Source organism: Biomphalaria glabrata, chromosome 8, assembly GCF_947242115.1.
Source record: "Biomphalaria glabrata chromosome 8, xgBioGlab47.1, whole genome shotgun sequence".
NCBI classification, from domain to species: domain Eukaryota; kingdom Metazoa; phylum Mollusca; class Gastropoda; family Planorbidae; genus Biomphalaria; species Biomphalaria glabrata.
Genome location: NC_074718.1, coordinates 2,936,867 through 2,956,534, shown reverse-complemented (window position 1 = coordinate 2,956,534; position 19,668 = coordinate 2,936,867). Strand labels below are relative to the sequence as shown.

Below are 19,668 nucleotides of genomic sequence, written 5' to 3'. Positions count from 1 at the left end.
ACCTTGAATTTTCGCGGGCTGTTTGCAATATTGGTTTTGAGTCGAATAGGCGCCCTCTAATTAGATCTAGATCTAGATTCAAGTTCCTAGTAAGTAGAAAGTCAACATTAAAACATTGTCACTTTTATTTGAGATGACTGTTAGTTGAGAGTAGAATATTTTTTGCCGATTAGAGAGTGTAGATATAAATAGGTTCATTTGTGTTCTAGTTTAAAATAAATTTTAATTATCTTCTATTAAGTGATTTATTTTTACAAAAATTGTGAAGTATTCCATATTGGAATATTATCAGTGGCGTAGCAAGGGTGGGGGAGGAGGGTGAGAAATGTACCCCCCCCCCCTGGCCCCCACTTGAGGGGGGCCCCAAATTAGTGTTTTTTACAACAAATATTCAATATTACGCAAAATGCAGGGGCCCCCAAAGAGGTCCAGCCCCTCCCGGGCCCCCAAATGATGAAAAATTCCTATCTACGCCCCTGAATATTTTTATTCTGTTTTGCATTGATCATCAGTATTTTTAATGCAGCGTTTCTCAAACTTTGGGTCCTCTCCCGTGGGTGGGGATGGTTAGTACCTTGAATTGGGGGATGGGGAGACGCAACTTCCTGACAAAAAGGGGTGTCAGAGAGTGTGTGTGTGTGTGTTGTCTGGTGGCGATAAGAAGAGGTTAAGCGATTGATTGGTGTTTATGCATTAAGGATGATGAAATTAGCGTAATGCAAATGTGAAACGGCAAACAATCTTGAGACATGAAAGAGTAAAGACGTTGTTTTGTGGTGACCTAGATTTTGTTTAAATATCAGTATATTTCATTAATATTACATCTCTATCACAAGTTAAATATGTGAATATTGTAATAACAGTTAGGCTATATTGAGTTGTTCACATAAGAACTTTATTTGAAAGTGTATTAAGTTTAAATGTTATTCTAAGGCTTGTCTTCGAGTCCGAAGATTAGTGAGGAATGCAGTTTTTCCCATGGCTGTGCAGGCCCAGCTGTGACCTACATATTTTGCCACATCCAGGGCAAGCATAACCACTGTTCGCAGGTGGTTGATTTAGTTTTTCTTTTCGCGTCTGCGTTTGTCCCCGGCAGCGGATTTTCTTTTGGTCTCAAATGTGTATCCCGCGGCCTTCGGGAGTGAACTCCAACTGACTCGTTCTAAGGCCACGTGCAACCAGGTGCTCTCTTCTATGTCAGCTAAGGAAAGTTGACTCCTAAGCTGGTCTTTGAAGAGTTTCCATGGGGCGCCTCTGTAACGTTGACCACCTTTTAGCTCACAAAAAAAAAAAAAAAGACTGCCTTTGGCATACGTTCGTTTCCCATACGGGATACGTGCCCTGCCCAGCATAACTATCGGACCATAAGAAGTCCATCTATACTATCCTTACCGGTAAAAATATAAAATGCCTATATTGGTTCAATTGTACTAGCTGTTTGTAAGCGACAAACCAACGACCAACTAACAAGGAGAGGGAGCATCGAAAAAAAAAGTTTTATTTTTAGTTTAACTTATCTGAATATTAGTATAATTACATGTTTAAAAATTAAAATATATTAAGTGGAGGTGTCATTTTATCTTCTAATAAGACCTTGTCAACTGAAGACTGCTTTTTGCGAGGCGCGTAGGCACAATATGGGTCAAAACGTTTTGAAGAAAACATTTTAAAACATCTCCGCTAGTGTGATTCTTCTGCATTTTTTTTTGTCTCAGAATAGTCGAATTTCTTTCGTATATTGCAATTTATAATAGTGACGACTTATATGTGAAAAAAAATCCTCGATAGAGACGTCTTTACACGAATATTTGTTTAAAAAGATCACGCCCATTATAGAAGTATGTCCGCAATACCTAGAATGTCCCTTGCATAATTCTATTGGCCAGGTCTGCCTCTTTATTATTAGATTTAATATGGCCCTCGACTTTTTTTTTTATTATGATGAATAGTGCGTTCTGAAAGAAAGCACATCGATATTAGCCTTTTAAAAAAATTCGCTTAGCGCCGAGTCACGCCCTGAATTAAACCACTTGCCTACTTGAGCGAAAACCTACCGCATCTTTATTTCTATCTCCATTAAGAAATTTTTACAACGCTTTAAATGTATGTAGGCAACATTATGTTGGAAAAAGTATTGCCCATAGGCCTATTATATATTGCAAAGTATTTGTTTTATGTAAAAATTCAAATAAAAAGTTTTAACTAATAAATTGCATTAAACCTTATAACTTAATTTTGATATGACATAATTTCATAACATCGAACCGAGCCGAACCCGAACTTTAGACCTGACCGAACCGAACCGAACCCGAACTATACTCGTCATCGAACCGAACCGAACTCGAACTTAAATCTGACCGAACCGAACCGAACCCGAACTTTAAAAGTTGGGTTCGATTCCCATCTCTAATTGATAGCATGTTGGGCTGTTAACAAAATACTGAAGTTAGATAATTTTTTTGACACTTTCCACGTATTGTGTGTCATAGGGCAGACAATAGTAAGGCAGTAATCACTAATGGAGGTGTTCTATTACTTAGAGACCCATCAACCATATTAAAAATAATTATTTTGTTTAGGATTATCTTTATCATATATATAATACAGACGTTACTTCCAAAAAAGAAGATGATTACGTCCCACGCGTCATGCATTCAGTCATGCATATTAACCAATGACCAATGAATCCTGCCAAGTCACTGGTTTTCCTGGCTAGCTCAGGCAACCCATTCCATGCTCTAATAGCACTAGGGAAGAAGGAGTATTTGTACAAATTTGTCCTAGCATATGGGACTAGGAATGTGCCTTCATCTTTTTGTCTTTCTGGGTATTTTATTAAATTTTGTTTTTATATTTGACGATTATGGTTCAGTGTTTTATGTATAGCTGCTACTTTACTTTTGAGTCTTCTGTCCTGAAGGCTTTCTAAATTTAATGATTTATGATTTCTATATATTACATTATGACTATATTAATACTGTAATATCAAAAGAGTTTTGTTTTTGTTTTTGTTCTTGTTCTCCAATTAACATAAAATGCAAAGAAAGATGAAGAATGGTAAAAAGACAATAAGTTAAAAAGAGAATGGATCTTAAATTTTTGTCTCTATATGTCATTCTAACATTTTTTGGTTAATAAAAGAAGGAATTGTGTAGACTTGTAAAAAATTGACATTTTGTGGTGCAGTGACACGAAAGATCCTTTGACACACCACAATGTAACATACAACAATGTAACATATTACAATGTAACATATCACATTGTTACACATCACAAAGTAACATATCACAATGTAACATATCACAATGTAACATATCACAATGTAACATACCACTATGTAACATATCACAATTGTAACATACCACAATGTAACACACCACAATGTAACATATCACAATGTAACATACCACAATGTAACATACCACAATGTTACACACCTCAATGTAACATACCACAATGTAACATATCACAAAGTAACATATCACAATGTAACATACCACTATGTAACATATCACAATTGTAACATACCACAATGTAACATATCACAATGTAACATATCACAAAGTAGCATATCACAATGTAACATATCACAATGTAACATACCACTATGTAACATATCACAATTGTAACATATCACAATGTAACATATCACAAAGTAGCATATCACAATGTAACATATCACAATGTAACATACCACTATGTAACATATCACAATTGTAACATATCACAATGTAACATATCACAAAGTAGCATATCACAATGTAACATATCACAATGTAACATACCACTATGTAACATATCACAATTGTAACATACCACAATGTAACATATCACAATGTAACATCACAAAGTAGCATATCACAATGTAACATATCACAATGTAACATACCACTATGTAACATATCACAAATGTAACATACCACAATGTAACACACCACAATGTAACATATCACAATGTAACATACCACAATGTAACATACCACAATGTAACACACCTCAATGTAACATACCACAATGTAACATATCACAATGTAACATACCACAATGTAACATACCACAATGTAACACACCTCAATGTAACATACCACAATGTAACACACCACAATGTAACATATCACAATGTAACATATCACAATGTAACATACCACAATGTAACATATCACAATGTAACATATCACAATGTAACATACCACAATGTAACATATCACAATGTAACACATCATAATGTAACACACCACAATGTAACATATCACAATGTAACATACCACAATGTAACATACCACAATGTAACATATCACAATGTAACATATCACAATGTAACATACCACAATGTAACATATCACAATGTAACACATCACAATGTAACACACCACAATGTAACATATCACAATGTAACATATCACAATGTAACATACCACAATGTAACATATCACAATGTAACACATCATAATGTAACACACCACAATGTAACATATCACAATGTAACATACCACAATGTAACATACCACAATGTAACATATCACAATGTAACATATCACAATGTAACATACCACAATGTAACATATCACAATGTAACACATCACAATGTAACACACCACAATGTAACATATCACAATGTTACATACCACAATGAAACATATCACAATGTAACTTCACAATGTAACATACCACAATGTAACATATCACAATGTAACATACCACAATGTAACATATCACAATGTAACATCACAATGTAACATATCACAAAGTAACATATCACAATGTAACATATCACAATTCTACATATCCTTTCTTTTTTCAACACGCCTTTCCCTTCTGAATAATACAGTCTACGTAGATCCACCCATACAATCCGCATCTTGCATCCTACGACGGGGAAAGTTTAAGACAGCTTCAACAACCAAGTCACCTTGATGAGTTTTCCACCGCCAGGGCCGGTCTTAGGCCACTGCAACCTATGCGGCCGCAGTGGGCCCCGCACCTTCATAGGCCCCGCGCGAATTCTAGGTGTAAATTATTAAATAAAACTATTTTAACTTATTAATTCTCCTGAAATTGCAAAATATACGAAAAAGTCATTAAAATCTGAAATGATTAAAATCTACTAAAAACTCAAGCAAATTTCCTTAAAAACAGACAAAGTTGGCATTTCGGGGTGTCCTTCTATATGGAAAATGCCAAACCTACTCGCGATTTAAAAACCTAAATACCTAATTTACACTGGCATAGAAATATAGATCTTAGTCTATCTCGACCTCTTAAAAAAAATAAAAAGCGACATTTTGCTAGTAGATAAAAGGTCTAATAGTCTAAGAGGCAGATCTAAATGTTTATCGGCTTTTTGTTAGAAAACTACGATCTACTGTAGATGGCTCGAACTTAATTTGACAGTGATTTTGTACTTAGTACAGTGTGAATAAATGCAAAGATGAATCTATTTTCTAATACCAAATCTCAATTTTCACTTTTTATACTTATCTTTACCCAGACTTGGCCCCGCGCAATCCGTTTCGCATAGGGCCCCGCAATCTGTAGGACCGGCCCTGCCCACCGCTAGTGCACTCAACAAACGAACTCACAAGTGCTTACGAGCCTCTTCTATAAGAGGAAATACATCAGTAGCACACCGTGACCGGAAGTCGGAGGACACCGTGACCGGAAGTCGGAGGACACCGTTACCGGAAGTCGGAGTCTTACAACACCGACAAGAAATTTCTGTTTTTTGAAGGAACTCACACCACTACAAACTGGAAAAAAATGAAAGAGTAACTCAGACAACATTAGTGCTTCGTCCCAAGGGAGACTACAAGAATATATAAATCACCGAAAGAGTTTGATCCATCAATTGCCCCATAAACAAAGAACTCCAATGATATTGTCATCGTTATAACTCAGACAAAACAAATTACTTAAGAAGAACCTCATTCTTGTCACACTTGAGTAGATTGAACTGAGTGCAGTGCTTCCTGCTCTCTACTACCAATGTTATTAACTTATTGACAATCATTTCAGTATTATGTCAGAATTCTTTTTGATTCTGTAATCAAGTTTTGTGAGGAAAAGCTCTTACACCTTGTTCCTAGCTTCTTTACATTTACATTTAACGCAACTAAGATATTGCTACCTTACACTGCATGTGTCAAATGAATAAGTTTCAGCTGAAATTTATGTAAAAAAAAAAGTTAGAAAGAAAAAATGAGTTATATTCAAAAATGAAATAATATTCACGCTCTTCATATACATACTTATATGGTTTTTGTAATATCATAAAAACTATATTGTTTCATTATATGTACATTTTTGTAACTCTAACAGACCCCAGAGATTTCTTGATGAAATAGGATGGAGGTCCTTTGTCTTGGGTTCTTAAGTGGAAAAAATTGTTGCAAAAGAAATGAATTGTAATAACTCATAAGTCCTTAAAAATTATTTGTTTTTTTTTTTGTTTTTTTTTTTGAATATTTTAATTGAGGAAAATTTTCAAGATTTATATAAATTGACTTTGTCAATTAACAAAATTACAATTCAAATTACAGAAAGTATGAAATTATGAATAACAAAGAAAACTAGATGAACGGCATAATCAGTGAAAGAGACAATTTCTCGATTTAAGCATATCATATCCTATCTTTTGTACATCTCTTTAGAAAGTCCACTAGTACTCTTTACTTAGAAATATGCATACATATTTTGTTTAGTTTAATGAAATTTTTTTTTTTAAATATTGATTCTGCTGCAGATTGAACGCAGTATGTTAAGCTCTAAAATCCAACACTTTAGGTAAATGCCACAAGGCCGATATAGAACTATTGAATCACAGATATAAAAACATACAACTTAGATTTGCTTTTCGAAAGACAAATCTAATAAATGATTACTGCTTTATTTTACAAATACTTCTTCAAACTTGTGAAATTTATTTGATTTAAAACAATTTATAGGATTTCCTGAAACCAAGAAGGGGCATAGCCCCGTGCTAGCAGGTATATCTGACGACAAAATAGCCAAACTGCAACGTATACAGAACAACGCTGCACGAATAGTACTTAGAAAAACTAGACAAGATTCTGCTACTACGCTCTTGCGCACGCTCCATTGGCTTCCCGTAAAAGCGAGAATCGATTACAAGGTCGCCACACTTTGTCATCAGTGTATATATAACAATGAGATGCCCTTGTACCTTAGAGAACTGATTACTCCATATGTCCCCCAGAGAGCCCTGCGCTCAATGGACGCTTTTAGTGGTGTCACGTTTCTCCCTCAAAAGCTACGGTCTGCGGGCTTTTTCAGTGCACGGACCAAAGGTTTGGAACTCACTCCCCATTGATCTCAGACAGACAACATGCTATACCACTTTTAAGAAGAACATTAAGACCTACTTGTTTAAAACTTTTTCAGATTAGTTTTTTATTTCTGTTGTCGTGTCTGTGATGTTATTACAGCGCCTTAAGCCTACATTTTGTTTGTTAACAGCGCTTTATAAATAAAATTATTATTATTATTAATAGGTACATGTTGGTGGCAATTGATTACTTTACCAAATAGCCTGAGGCATATGCAATTCCTAATCAAGAAGCCATCACGGTAGCTGAAACACTAACACGAAATTGAATTAGTCGGTTTGGTGCCCATATTAAGTTACACTCCGACCAGGGCCGAAACTTTTGAGTCTAAAGTTTTTCCAAGAAATGTGCTAGATATTAGGAATCACGCATACTCGCACTACCTCTCTTCACCCCCAATCAGATGGAGAGGTGGAGCGGTTCAACCAAACGCTGAAGCGACACCTTTCAAAGGTTGTCGATGAACGAGAAAACGACTTGGATATTTATAGTCTGGTTTTTCTTATGTCATATCACGTCATAATCACGTCAGCACAGGATATACCCCAGCAAAGATGTTGTTTGGCGTGAACTTAGATTACCATGTGATCTATTATTTAGTCTTCCGGTAGAAACACCAAGTCAGTGCCTCCGAGTATGTATTCAATCTTCGAAAACAATTGGAGTGCGCTCATGATGTAGCCCGCTGTCACAGTCTCAGTTGACATTGCATGATCTAAAGTTCACGTCATGTTAAGAGTTTAAAAGACACGTGGAATTCCTGATGTAGAAAACAGGAAGTAGAATGAATAAAGTTAGACTTTGAGTTCAGTCAGTCAAGTCAAGCAGACAAGTGAAGTCAAGTTAGAAGTCAAGTGTTATTCTTTGGACCTAGAGGTCAAGTATATTTTGGTCCGGGATGGACAGTAGCGACTTAGAAAAGTCTGTAGTAATTTCAGTTAGAAAGTAACTTATGGGCAGTTGTTGCCAGTGGTCTTTTGAGGCATATATTAGTTGATCTATATTTCTACACAGTGTTGCCCGCTGAGATGCGGACGTGATTTGTAACTAACATATATTGGATACTTTTGATACCGCTGTTATGCGGATAGGATTGTTTATTATTTCTTGACTTGTGGCACTAACAAGGAGTGCATTGTATTATTATTATTATTATTATTATAGTAAAATAAACTTCATGTTTGTCTGCTGAAACGGACTTAGGTCAGTTTATAGTATTTGTCTTGTCACGTGTCAAGAGCACCTCAGGAAGCAAGAACTCAGTATTACACGACATTCGCATTCTGCAACCTTATACCATTAAACCTGTCATTCACACCCGTAACAAGATCAAGATCAATAGCGACTCAATAAAGATACATTATGACAAACGGGCCAATTCTTCTCGGTTTCAAAAGAGCCATCTGGTATGGTTGTACAACCCTCAGAGGCGAAAAGGCAGATCTCCAAAGCTACAAAGAGACTGGGAAGGTCCATACCGCGTCAAAAAGAGAATCAACGACGTGGTCAATACGATACAAAGAAGTCCACGGTCCGAGCTCAAGGTCGTCCACGGGAACTTACTTATTAGTTGAATACAAATACAAAGTGTAAAAATTTAAAACTCTTTACTTTGAACAGTTGGTTGGTGGGCAAATCGAACTTAAAGTTCTGTTCTCTAAATTCAAATCAAACATTAGTAATAAGAATTATGTGTGGTGGGTTCGGCACAGAATATGACACCCAAAATGACGAGGCAAGTCAGGAGGCTTATTTCAAGTTTAATGTACACAAAAAACCTGCAGCCTTGGCCAAAAAAATGAACTTCGGAAGAACACAGCAGGATCAAACAAGATGGTATTGGAGTAGGTGCGTAGCAGCAAGTTTCAATGGAGGATGCCAGCAGGAAAAGGAATTCACATCCCAGCTACCGGGGCAGAGGTCAACTTGACCCTTTGCTGACCGGTGCTTGGTCAAGTTCAGCCGACCCGTATATATCAGGTCCTCCCCACTACATATGTAAACTGGACTTCGATATGTACGTTAAACCCAATTCTAGATAAACTTATCTTTGATATCCCTAGAAGTGCAGCAAAAATGTTTTCTCTCCTAGTCAATGGCGTAGTTAGATGTATATAGTTCGGCAGGGCAAATATCTCGTATGGAGAATGATCGTGCGCAAAAGGCACATTTTAGTGGTGAAACATGCAAACTGAATAATAAAAATAAACCAGTTAAACCACATAAAGCGGTGAAACATTTAAAATATAAAATATCAGCGAAAAATGTATCTGTTTCTGTAACATAATAGTATTATATGTACATTTGCACACTAGCGCGTCAGTGCAACACCGCTTGTGTTTACGTAATAAAAGGAGTTCCTAATATGTCTTCCCTCTTAAGCAGTCGTTTGTTATTTGTGTAATACAAATATTCTACATGGTGTCAGAGTAAAACTTAAAAAGCTGTCCAGATAAAGGTTTTTTTTATTAATCTAATAATGGCTTCTTTTCATTTTGAGCAACCAATCTTGAATTGGAATGCTAAAGATCTGTATCAAGAGTTTTTAAGGTTTCAACAGCAGGTGAGCTTTTTGTTTCAAAGGACCGTTAGCTGTAAATATGGTTATCGAGGATGGATAGCATGAAAGCGACTAATTGATTTTAATTTTCCCAAATAATGTCAGGTACAGGGTTGGACTGGGTATCAAAACAGGCCCGGGCATTTTCAAACCATCCGGCCAATAAATCGTATATTATATGATGGACATCCGGTTCTAGGTCTACCTGTTCTCAAAATCATTATATTAAGTTTGATAATGTATCAATAGATGTAAACATGCTTACAGTGAACACTATGTCCTTATAAGGAATAAAGGCTTTGTGTTGCTTTTTTAATCGCAAAGTGTCTAGGCCCTAAAAAGGATGAAGCTCTACCGATGTAGGCTATTACATTATTTCTGAAAATGTGTTCGATTACATTGGTAGGCCTTAGTAGAGTCTGTAAAAGATTTCCCCTGAAAAAGGAATACTATGAAAAATTTAACAATTTAATAGTGGCATCTATAAAATATATAAAATATCTTATAAAATACAGACGTGGTTTCAAAAAAAAAAAGATACTTACTGTGGTCCTACTGCCCATTTGGATACCGGCCCAACGGGCATTTGCCTAAATGCTCATATAGCCAGTCCGCCCCTGGTCAGGTATCAAATAGAGATGGGTTAGCTCAGAGGCGACCTACATTCCAAAATTGAAAAGTCTTTGCCAGAATTTGAAGTCAGGACCTCATATAGCGGTAAAACATTTAAACCCAAATAAACTTCACCGCCCATGTTTTCTTATTAATTGGGGTTTCTAATTTATCCTGACCAAATAATCTAGTGGAGGCGCGGTGGCTGAGCGGTAAAGCGCTTGGCTTCCGAACCGGGGGACCGGGGTTCAAATCCTGGTAAATACTGGGATTTTTAATTTCGGGATCTTCGGGCGCCTCTGAGTCCACCCAGCTCTAATGGGTACCTGACGTTAGTTTGGGGAAAAGTAAAGGCGGTTGGTCGTTGTGCTGCCCACATGACACCCTTGTTCACCGTGGGCCACAGAAACAGATGACCTTTACATCACCTGCCCTATAGACCACAAGGTCTGAAAGGGAAACTTTACTTTACTTTTAAATATTCTATTAGGCCTACCAACACTGCTTCTAACCTGCTGACTCCATCTATAACAGTGCACTGGTGTCTCAGCGTAGAGCAGGACTATAACAATATTAAAGTACCAGTACCTTTAAACCAAATTTTATACTAAATGTACTAAAAAGGAGTTTTATACATTGTAGCCTTTAAGTTAAATTTAGCTTATGAGTCACTGTCACGATTGTTTATTGTTTATTTTTTGTAATCGTAACCTTGTACGGGGGGGAGGGGGGGAGCACCTTGTGTTGTTTTTATTTGACTTATTAATAAACACAAATGTTGCACCATATGCGATAAAAACATTTTAGTTTAATAAGTAGTAAATAAAACAACAACATAAGAAACATTATTCTGTATTATAAAAAATTCTTAACAGCAAACTTAAAAATAAATTATTGAACACTAATTTTGGCATTTTATTAATTAAATAACTTCAGAGAATATTTCTTTTATTTGCTAGTATTTCTGTTTTAGGCCAGTATAAAAAAAGGGAAAAAAAAAACAACTTACACTGAGCAAGAGAGTTCTTTGTTTTTGTCTGGCCTCCTCTGCCACTACAAACGTTTGATTAAAGATATTGATTTAATTTTATTTTAGACGTGATGTCAACTATTAAAACTAACTGTCACCAAGAAAAAGATTTTTAAAATATTGTTATAAACCTGGTGGTGGTACAGATGGGGGTGGTGCGTGAATGTAGCTAGCCAACGCAAATCGCCCCAGGCCAGCGCTAGACGAGCAGTCGAGCGTGACGAGTTACGACGGTCAGCCGAGACGAGTTTCAACATGACGGTTCGGGAAGGATCGGCGTCGTGAACACAGCTCAGGAGCGTCACGAGAATAGTAGTCATCTGACCACCCAGAATGGTCGAGCGACGTTCTGTCCGGTTCTAGAAGGCCAGCAGGGACCCTATATAAAGAGCGAAGGTACCAGAGACCAGTCAGTCACATCTTCCCGATCTACAGTTCGTTACAACGGCTCAGTACAAGTCCGAGACGAGACAGAGAGACCAGTGCAAGAGTTGATACGGCGGAAAGATATTTGTACAGTCTTGTGTTACGTGCTGCCGATTGTACAGTATTGGCCGTTATTTATTGACATTAAACCATTACGCTATTTGAAGCCCGGAGTTGTCAAGTTCTTTAAGTTGGTGGTGTCGTGTGGTGCAGTTTGCAGCGAGCCTGGATAGTGAGATTCGTAACAATATATTAAACATATATAAATATTAACACGTAATAACTGGTTACCAAGCCTTTATCATTCTTCTAAGGCTGCTGACACACAGTCGTGACCTATAGAAAAGCAGTAGTAGAAGACAGGTGCAGGAGAAAAAAAAAAAAGAAAGCTGGAAAGCGTACCCAGCAGACAACAGCTTTATCTGCTTTAGATATGACAAATTTTAAAGATTCTCATTTGGTCTTCATCATTATGTGTCACACTGCACTCATCCCATAGACATAAATAAATATAGACTGGCCGATTAAAGAGTTTTATGAATCGAAAATTTGTGACTTGCAATTTTGTGTACTTTATTATACAGCATTTATGAGCAGTATAAAAGTTAAGTATTCATATCTATTTCAGCCATAACCTATATAAGTATTACATTATTTTCACAAGTGTTTGTTTTTTTTTAATCTCTAAGACTGAAGATCGTGCAATTTTTCATAATTCGGAAATCCGAATACAATAGATATACATGTTTTCAAGTTACATGAAGTTACTTCCTTCGGCCAGTCTATATTTATTTATGTCTATGACGCTAAAATTAGATATCTATGTAGGCAATGAGTTTCCTAATAGGAAATTGTTGATCCTTAATCTTCAGAATTGAAGACGCTAAAATTAGATATCTATGTAGGCAATGAGTTTCCTAATAGGAAATTGTTGATCCTTAATCTTCAGAATTGAAGACGCTAAAATTAGATATATATCTATGTAGGCAATGAGTTTCCTAATAGGAAATTGTTGATCCTTAATCTTCAGAATTGAAGACGCTAAAATTAGATATCTATGTAGGCAATGAGTTTCCTAATAGGAAATTGTTGATCCTTAATCTTCAGAATTGAAGACGCTAAAATTAGATATCTATGTAGGCAATGAGTTTCCTAATAGGAAATTGTTGATCCTTAATCTTCAGAATTGAAGACGCTAAAATTAGATATCTATGTAGGCATAGAGTTTCCTAATAGGGAATTGTTGAAGTGTCTTAGAGTGAACAGTGAGAGAAGGTTGTAAAGATTTTTATTGTAGAATGTTTTTATTAATGTATTAATTCAAAGTCTGGCCTCTGTTAAAGTTGGGAGAAAGCAACCCAAATACTTCTCAAACACACCTCTTATAGAACCAGTTCATGGGAGGCAGGGCCGGTCCTAGCAATTGCGGGGCCCTATGCGAAACGGATTGCGCGGGGCCTAGTCTGGGTAGGGATAAGCATAATGTCAAAATTAAGATCATTTTAGTACTTAATACTTTCGTCTTTGCAATAAATTTTTAATAAATAAAAGCTCGCAATGCTGTTTTATTTATTGGCACCCCAAAAATGACAATATCGTCCATTTTTCGTATATTTTGCCATTTTAGGAGATTTCCAGGACTTTTTCGTATATTTTGCCATTTCAGGAGATTTCCAGGACTTTTTCGTATATTTTGCCATTTTAGGAGATTTCCTGGACTTTTTCGTATATTTTGCCATTTTAGGAGATTTCCTGAAAATCAGGATGCCATGCAAACCCTGTTATTATATATAAGTTATAATGATTTCATTTAATAATTTACACTTACAATTAGCGCGGGGCCTATAAAAGAGCGGGGCCCACTGCGATTGCATAGGTTGCAGTGGGCTAAGACCGGCCCTGATGCGAGGTTCTTTTCTTAATGACTAGAGACACCTATTACACCACGGTTACGTCAGATCTGGCCCTAATCCTTTCTTCAACTTTCAGTTAGGCTATTTCGAGGTCATTTTTGCATTACTTAAAAGTATATAGATCCCCAATTCATTAAGCAATAGTTTTGTGTGCGTGCGTGAGAGTTATACTTCCTAATGGTGTTCCCTTGTTTGTGTTTGCCTCTCTATATATATTTATTGTTATAGGAGTTATGATAAGGTGGGCAATTGTGGTTAAACTGAATTTTTGTAACTTAGCTGTAATTTGTTTCTCTTTCTTAACAGACAAATCATTGTCACCATCAGGATATGAAATGAAGAGTTTTAAGTTTGCATCCAAATACAAAACTAAGACATTTCCTTTTACAGCTTGGAGCAGGGGTTCTCAACCTGTGGGTCGCGACCCCCCCTCGGGGGTCGATTGACCATTCGCCAGGGGTCGCCTAAGACCATCGAAAAATATGGATTGGTATTGTCTACTCTTCTACTGCTGTATGTGTGTGTGTGTGAGTGGGGGGATTGTAAAAAGGGGTCGCCGAGCTAAAAAGGTTGAGAACCGCTGGCTTAGAGTCTACCCGCATTGACAGCAGCGGCATTGTCGCAGAATAAAAATAACTGTCAACTTTTGTCGCCTTAAAATAAACGCTGTTTTCTTTACAGAGATTATAATATGAAATATTAGACTACATAAGATTAGAAAGAAATCCATTCATCTCTAAATTTTTTTAACCTTTTTTTTTTTTTTTAAGTGTAGGCACACTATTTTTCCTTGGCACAGTCTGCAAAAGAGCTCACAGCAATAAAGCTGGCTAGAAGAAGAACCATTTTTTTTTTAAATTTTCTACACTTTGTTCCGATGATCGGATTAAACCACGTCGCGGGTCGGAGTTTGAGAATACTGGGATTTTAAGGGCCCCTATAAGTCAATTTTTTGAATGTACTGTTAAATGTAATGTAGAGAGTACTAACACACTAGAATCTTAACCTTTATTTTTCTCATTTTTTCTGTGGCTGACTGTTGTGATGTTGTGAACTCCTTACAGGGATTATACTTGACACAGAACGCACTAGTAATACTTCTTTCAATAACTCAAGAGACGCCAGAGATTAATTAACAATAAAAATAAATAACTTTAATAAAAGTAAATCAGGGTATCAGTAGCTGAAGACAACTCATCAAACGTTAACTAACTGAATATGTACATAATTATAAACTGACTCCCATATAACTCATATCGTACGGCTAGGCTCCACAACTCTGGCCTCTAACAACAACAATAATAATACTCAAGGGCCGTCACCCCGCCTTACCTAGTCAACCAATGGAATAATAATAAATACAATAAATAAACATAGAAATCCTCACATCTTACAACCAAGGTTCTATAAGGTGCTGTCAACGATGGTCTATACAAACACAATCGCCACATTCCCCCCTTACCAAAATAAGCTATTAATATAACTTATTAATAGCGTACAAAGTTATTAGCCTAGATTCCGGTATCAGGTAAAGAAAGAGTGCACACACAAAAATACACAGATACACTCTACCCTTAATGGCATTGAACTCAAAACCAAATTGGAAAAAGAAAAAATGACAGAATCACACAAAAATTACAAGTTGACATCTCTACATTCCCCCAATGAACTCTCTTTGTTCACAAATTCAACTAATTTCTTTCACTAACTACACATCATCAGTTGAAACTACTCAAAACTGGTCATTAAGTACTCATGTACTCATGTCGATAGGATTGGTGGCAACCTAAGAGAAAGGGAATTAGCACATTCATTTCTTTACATTTAACCTTATATAGTAGAATACATTTAGTCTATAGTTAGGTCGCCTCTAAGTACATTGAACAATTCAACTACTTCAACATCATTCTCGGTATGTTATTTACAGTTCATTCTAAGGTCTCCAGCTATGAAGCTCAATAACGAAAGTCAATGTGTAATGGTCTCTCTATTTCTACAAGGTGGGGTCAATTGTTCTGAGGGTGTTATGGTGGTAAGCTGCCCCACCAAAAGACTTGTACTGTCAGACGTCACCTTGTTTCTTCACTGTTTCTGTATTCTCTGATGGTAACGTTGATGTTAACAGTGACAAGTGTAGATAGCATCTTTCTGTTGGTGGTGTAGGCACTAACCAGAAATACATAGTCGCATACGCTCAGGTTTCAAAACACGTTCTTCCCACGCAAAAGGATTAAATGTAGCGGGGTAAATGTTGACAATGCTCTACAATCTGATCAAATGTAGTTGGGGGGTGGGGTTTAGAGAGGAACTGTTAACAATCTGCTCTGTTGCTGTTTTCAAACTTGACGCACATCGTCTTCATCGAGAGTGACTACGAGAAAGTACTGCCAGTTGATAAGCAACAATGTCTCTATACACATCGAACTTGTGACTGGTACAGATAGATTCACATTGTCTCATACTAACGTACAGTTGTTTCTTTCTGGTCGCTAGATCAAAGGTCACTAAGTAAAATATTCTGCCTAACATTTCGATACAGGTATGTTCACTTTGTTTTGTTTTTTTCATTCACAGGAACTGAAAGTAGTCTCCACACACACACAATCACCTACAGTATGATTGTAACTCTCTCTTTGACCTTGACCTTGAGGGAATTTAGTCCAACTATACTAGTAGCTCTACACATGTGTAGCTTCAAAATACATGCACATTCTAGGATCAGGTCAGTCTTCAATTTTGCCACCACTGTCAATCAAAAAATTCATCACACTACTAGAGCGTGCGCTGCCCTTAGAACATAGTTGTAAAACGTTTCTCTCTGTGGTCTCTGTTGGCTGGTGGGCTGCCATAGTATCTGTTGACTGGTGGGCTGCCATAGTATCTGTTGACTGGCGGGCTGCCATAGTATCTGCTGACTGGCGGGCTGCCATAGTATCTGTTGACTGGTGGGCTGCCATAGTATCTGTTGGCTGGTGGGCTGCCATAGTATCTGTTGACTGGCAAGCTGCCATAATATCTGTTGCGTCTGTAACACGGTCTACGTCCTTGATAGCCTTGGTATCTTTGAGGCTGGAATTCTCCTCGGTCCTCTGGGTACTGCCGCCTTCCTCCATTGCCATTTTCTCTGTACCATAGATACCATCCACTCGTCCTACAGCTACTTTGGCCAGCAGAATCTCTACTGCCCTGCACATTAGAACCACCTGGACCAGTTACGTTTGCTGTTTCCTTTCGTTTCTCTTCTTCGACGACGTCAAATTCCGTTTTTCCTTATTTTCGTTACTGCCAACATGATCAAAACTTTCTTGTTCTGGTTTTAGTTTTTGTTGTCTGTCTTCAACTTGTTGTATCGTTTCTAAAGGAATTGTTGGACTACTGTTTTCTTCGTCTGTAGGATCGTAGTCTTGTCTCATTTGTGGTTTCCCTTGAAATTCAGTTGTTGCTGATTGGTCGATGTCATCAGCTTCTTGTGTTGGCTCCCAGTTAAAAAATTGTTTCCATCTGTCGATCTGAGCCTCACTGGGACACTCTATATTTGGTACATTCCCTATCACCACTTCGAATGGACCATTCTCAACAACTATAGCTTCAACCTTTTTATTGAAATACGGAGAGTTAATGTGTACTATAGCTGTTGGGTAGCTCTTTATTTGCCCTACGAAACCTTGTACTCTGCATTGTCTCTTAGTGTACTGGTGAGGTCTCACAAGTTTAGCTAAGAGTACACATTTGGTGGCCCCAGTATCGCGCAGGGCGTGGGTATGATAGCCATTTGCTATAGCTGGACAAACGTACGGTGAAAGGCTATCCGCCAAGCCTCCAACATGGGCTACAATATCGTTCTTGTAGTATTCTGTTCTCCGGGTATCTCGACAATACTTCGCTATGTGCCCCATTCTCCCACAGTTGTAGCATCTCACTTCATTTCTCTGGGCCGATGACTGATTTGGTCTATAATCATTTTGTTCTCTCTCTGTATATCTCTGTATATTTCTGTCTTGTGGTGGACTACGTTGCTGTGCTGTTTCTTTCTTTGTAAATCGTGCTGCCGTAGGGACTGTTGTGGCGGCAAATTCGATTTCTTCACTGTTTTCAACCTTTTGTAGTATTTCGCCCGGATGTGCTGCTACATAAGTTTGACACAGTTCCATAACGGTCTCCACACTTCTCGGTTTTCTTTCCTGTAGGAAAGCAAACAAATGCTTCCCAGCTGTTGATATGATTTTGTCCACGATGATAAACTGCTTCAGACTCTCGAAGGATTCTTCAATCCCAGACGCTTGAACCCATTTTTCGAACGTTATTTTCACATCAGAAACAAATTGCTTCATGTTGCCGTCTGATGGTGGTTTTAGCTCATGAAACTTCTGTCGGTAGTCGTCTTCGCTGTATTGATAAAAATCAAGTAATGTTTTCTTGAGGATGGCATAGTTTGCTACCTCGTCATCGCTTAGGACTTGTAGTGCATCGAGGGCCTTTCCTCCGACCAAACTGAGAAGTTGTATAGCCCATTCGTGTTGTGGTTCCTTTTCAAGTTTCATCAGCATTTCAAATCTGTTGATAAATGCATCCATCTTATCCGTGCCTTCCACGAATTTTTGTCTCTTTGTTTGGGGCGTATTTCTTTTCCTCGTGTTCCTATTTTCCTGCTCCTCTTCATCCTTTGCTTTACTCTCTTTTTCGATTGCGGCAATTTTGGCCTTCGATTCCTCGTCGTCTCTTTTTATTTTGGCCGCTACTTGGTCCTCTTCTAGTTTCCATTTAAATCTCATCTCTTCTTCCTGCATTGCCATCTTCCGTTCTTCTATTTTCGCCTTTTCTTCTTCTACTTTCGCCTTTTCTTTCCTTTCTTCTTCTCTTTCTTTCCTCTCTTCCATTCTAGCATCTCTCTCCTCATTCTGTTTTATGATTTTAGCAACCCACTCGTCCAATTCTTCTCTTTGGTAGCCAAGACTCTTCCCCGTTTCATATAGTTTTAGTAGGTCACCGTATACTTTCTCGGCCATTTTATGGACGTAGGTTTGTTCTTATACTTTACGACAAGCCTTTTAGTCCCTGAGTTACTTGATTTCCCAGCTCTATATTTGAAGTCAGTAGAGCTTACTGCTGACCAGAAGATAATAGATAACAACTATAATGATGAAATAGTTCACCTGTCAACTTGTTGACACACTTGCTGCTCCACCATTGTTGTGATGTTGTGAACTCCTTACAGGGATTATACTTGACACAGAACGCACTAGTAATACTTCTTTCAATAACTCAAGAGACGCCAGAGATTAATTAACAATAAAAATAAATAACTTTAATAAAAGTAAATCAGGGTATCAGTAGCTGAAGACAACTCATCAAACGTTAACTAACTGAATATGTACATAATTATAAACTGACTCCCATATAACTCATATCGTACGGCTAGGCTCCACAACTCTGGCCTCTAACAACAACAATAATAATACTCAAGGGCCGTCACCCCGCCTTACCTAGTCAACCAATGGAATAATAATAAATACAATAAATAAACATAGAAATCCTCACAACTTACAACCAAGGTTCTATAAGGTGCTGTCAACGATGGTCTATACAAACACAATCGCCACACTGACAATTTTTGTTTTAAAAATGTTTGCTTTTTCTATTACAATTAAAAAAAAAACAAACCCATATACATCAAGTAAATTGTTTAATGCTGGTCGATTTTTCTTGGAGGCTATTTGAACAAATTTCAATTTATGGTAAATGTAAATTACGAACAGCAACATTGATATAAAAGGAAACAAAACA

The 19,668-nt window shown here is 37.2% G+C and overlaps 1 protein-coding gene across 1 annotated transcript; it reads right to left on the bottom strand.

The window, feature by feature from the left end:
* Positions 1–17,096: 17,096 nt before the first annotated feature.
* On the bottom strand, positions 17,097–18,890 carry LOC129927704 (uncharacterized). Its single transcript, XM_056038023.1, has one exon. The coding sequence runs from the start codon at positions 18,888–18,890 to the stop codon at positions 17,097–17,099; it is 1,794 nt and encodes a 597-aa protein (XP_055893998.1).
* Between the last annotated feature and the right edge of the window lie 778 nt (positions 18,891–19,668).

Excerpts from the sequence above, each read along its gene's own strand:
- LOC129927704 (XM_056038023.1), bottom strand. The coding sequence starts at position 18,890 with ATGGCCGAGAAAGTATACGGTGACCTACTAAAACTATATGAAACGGGG.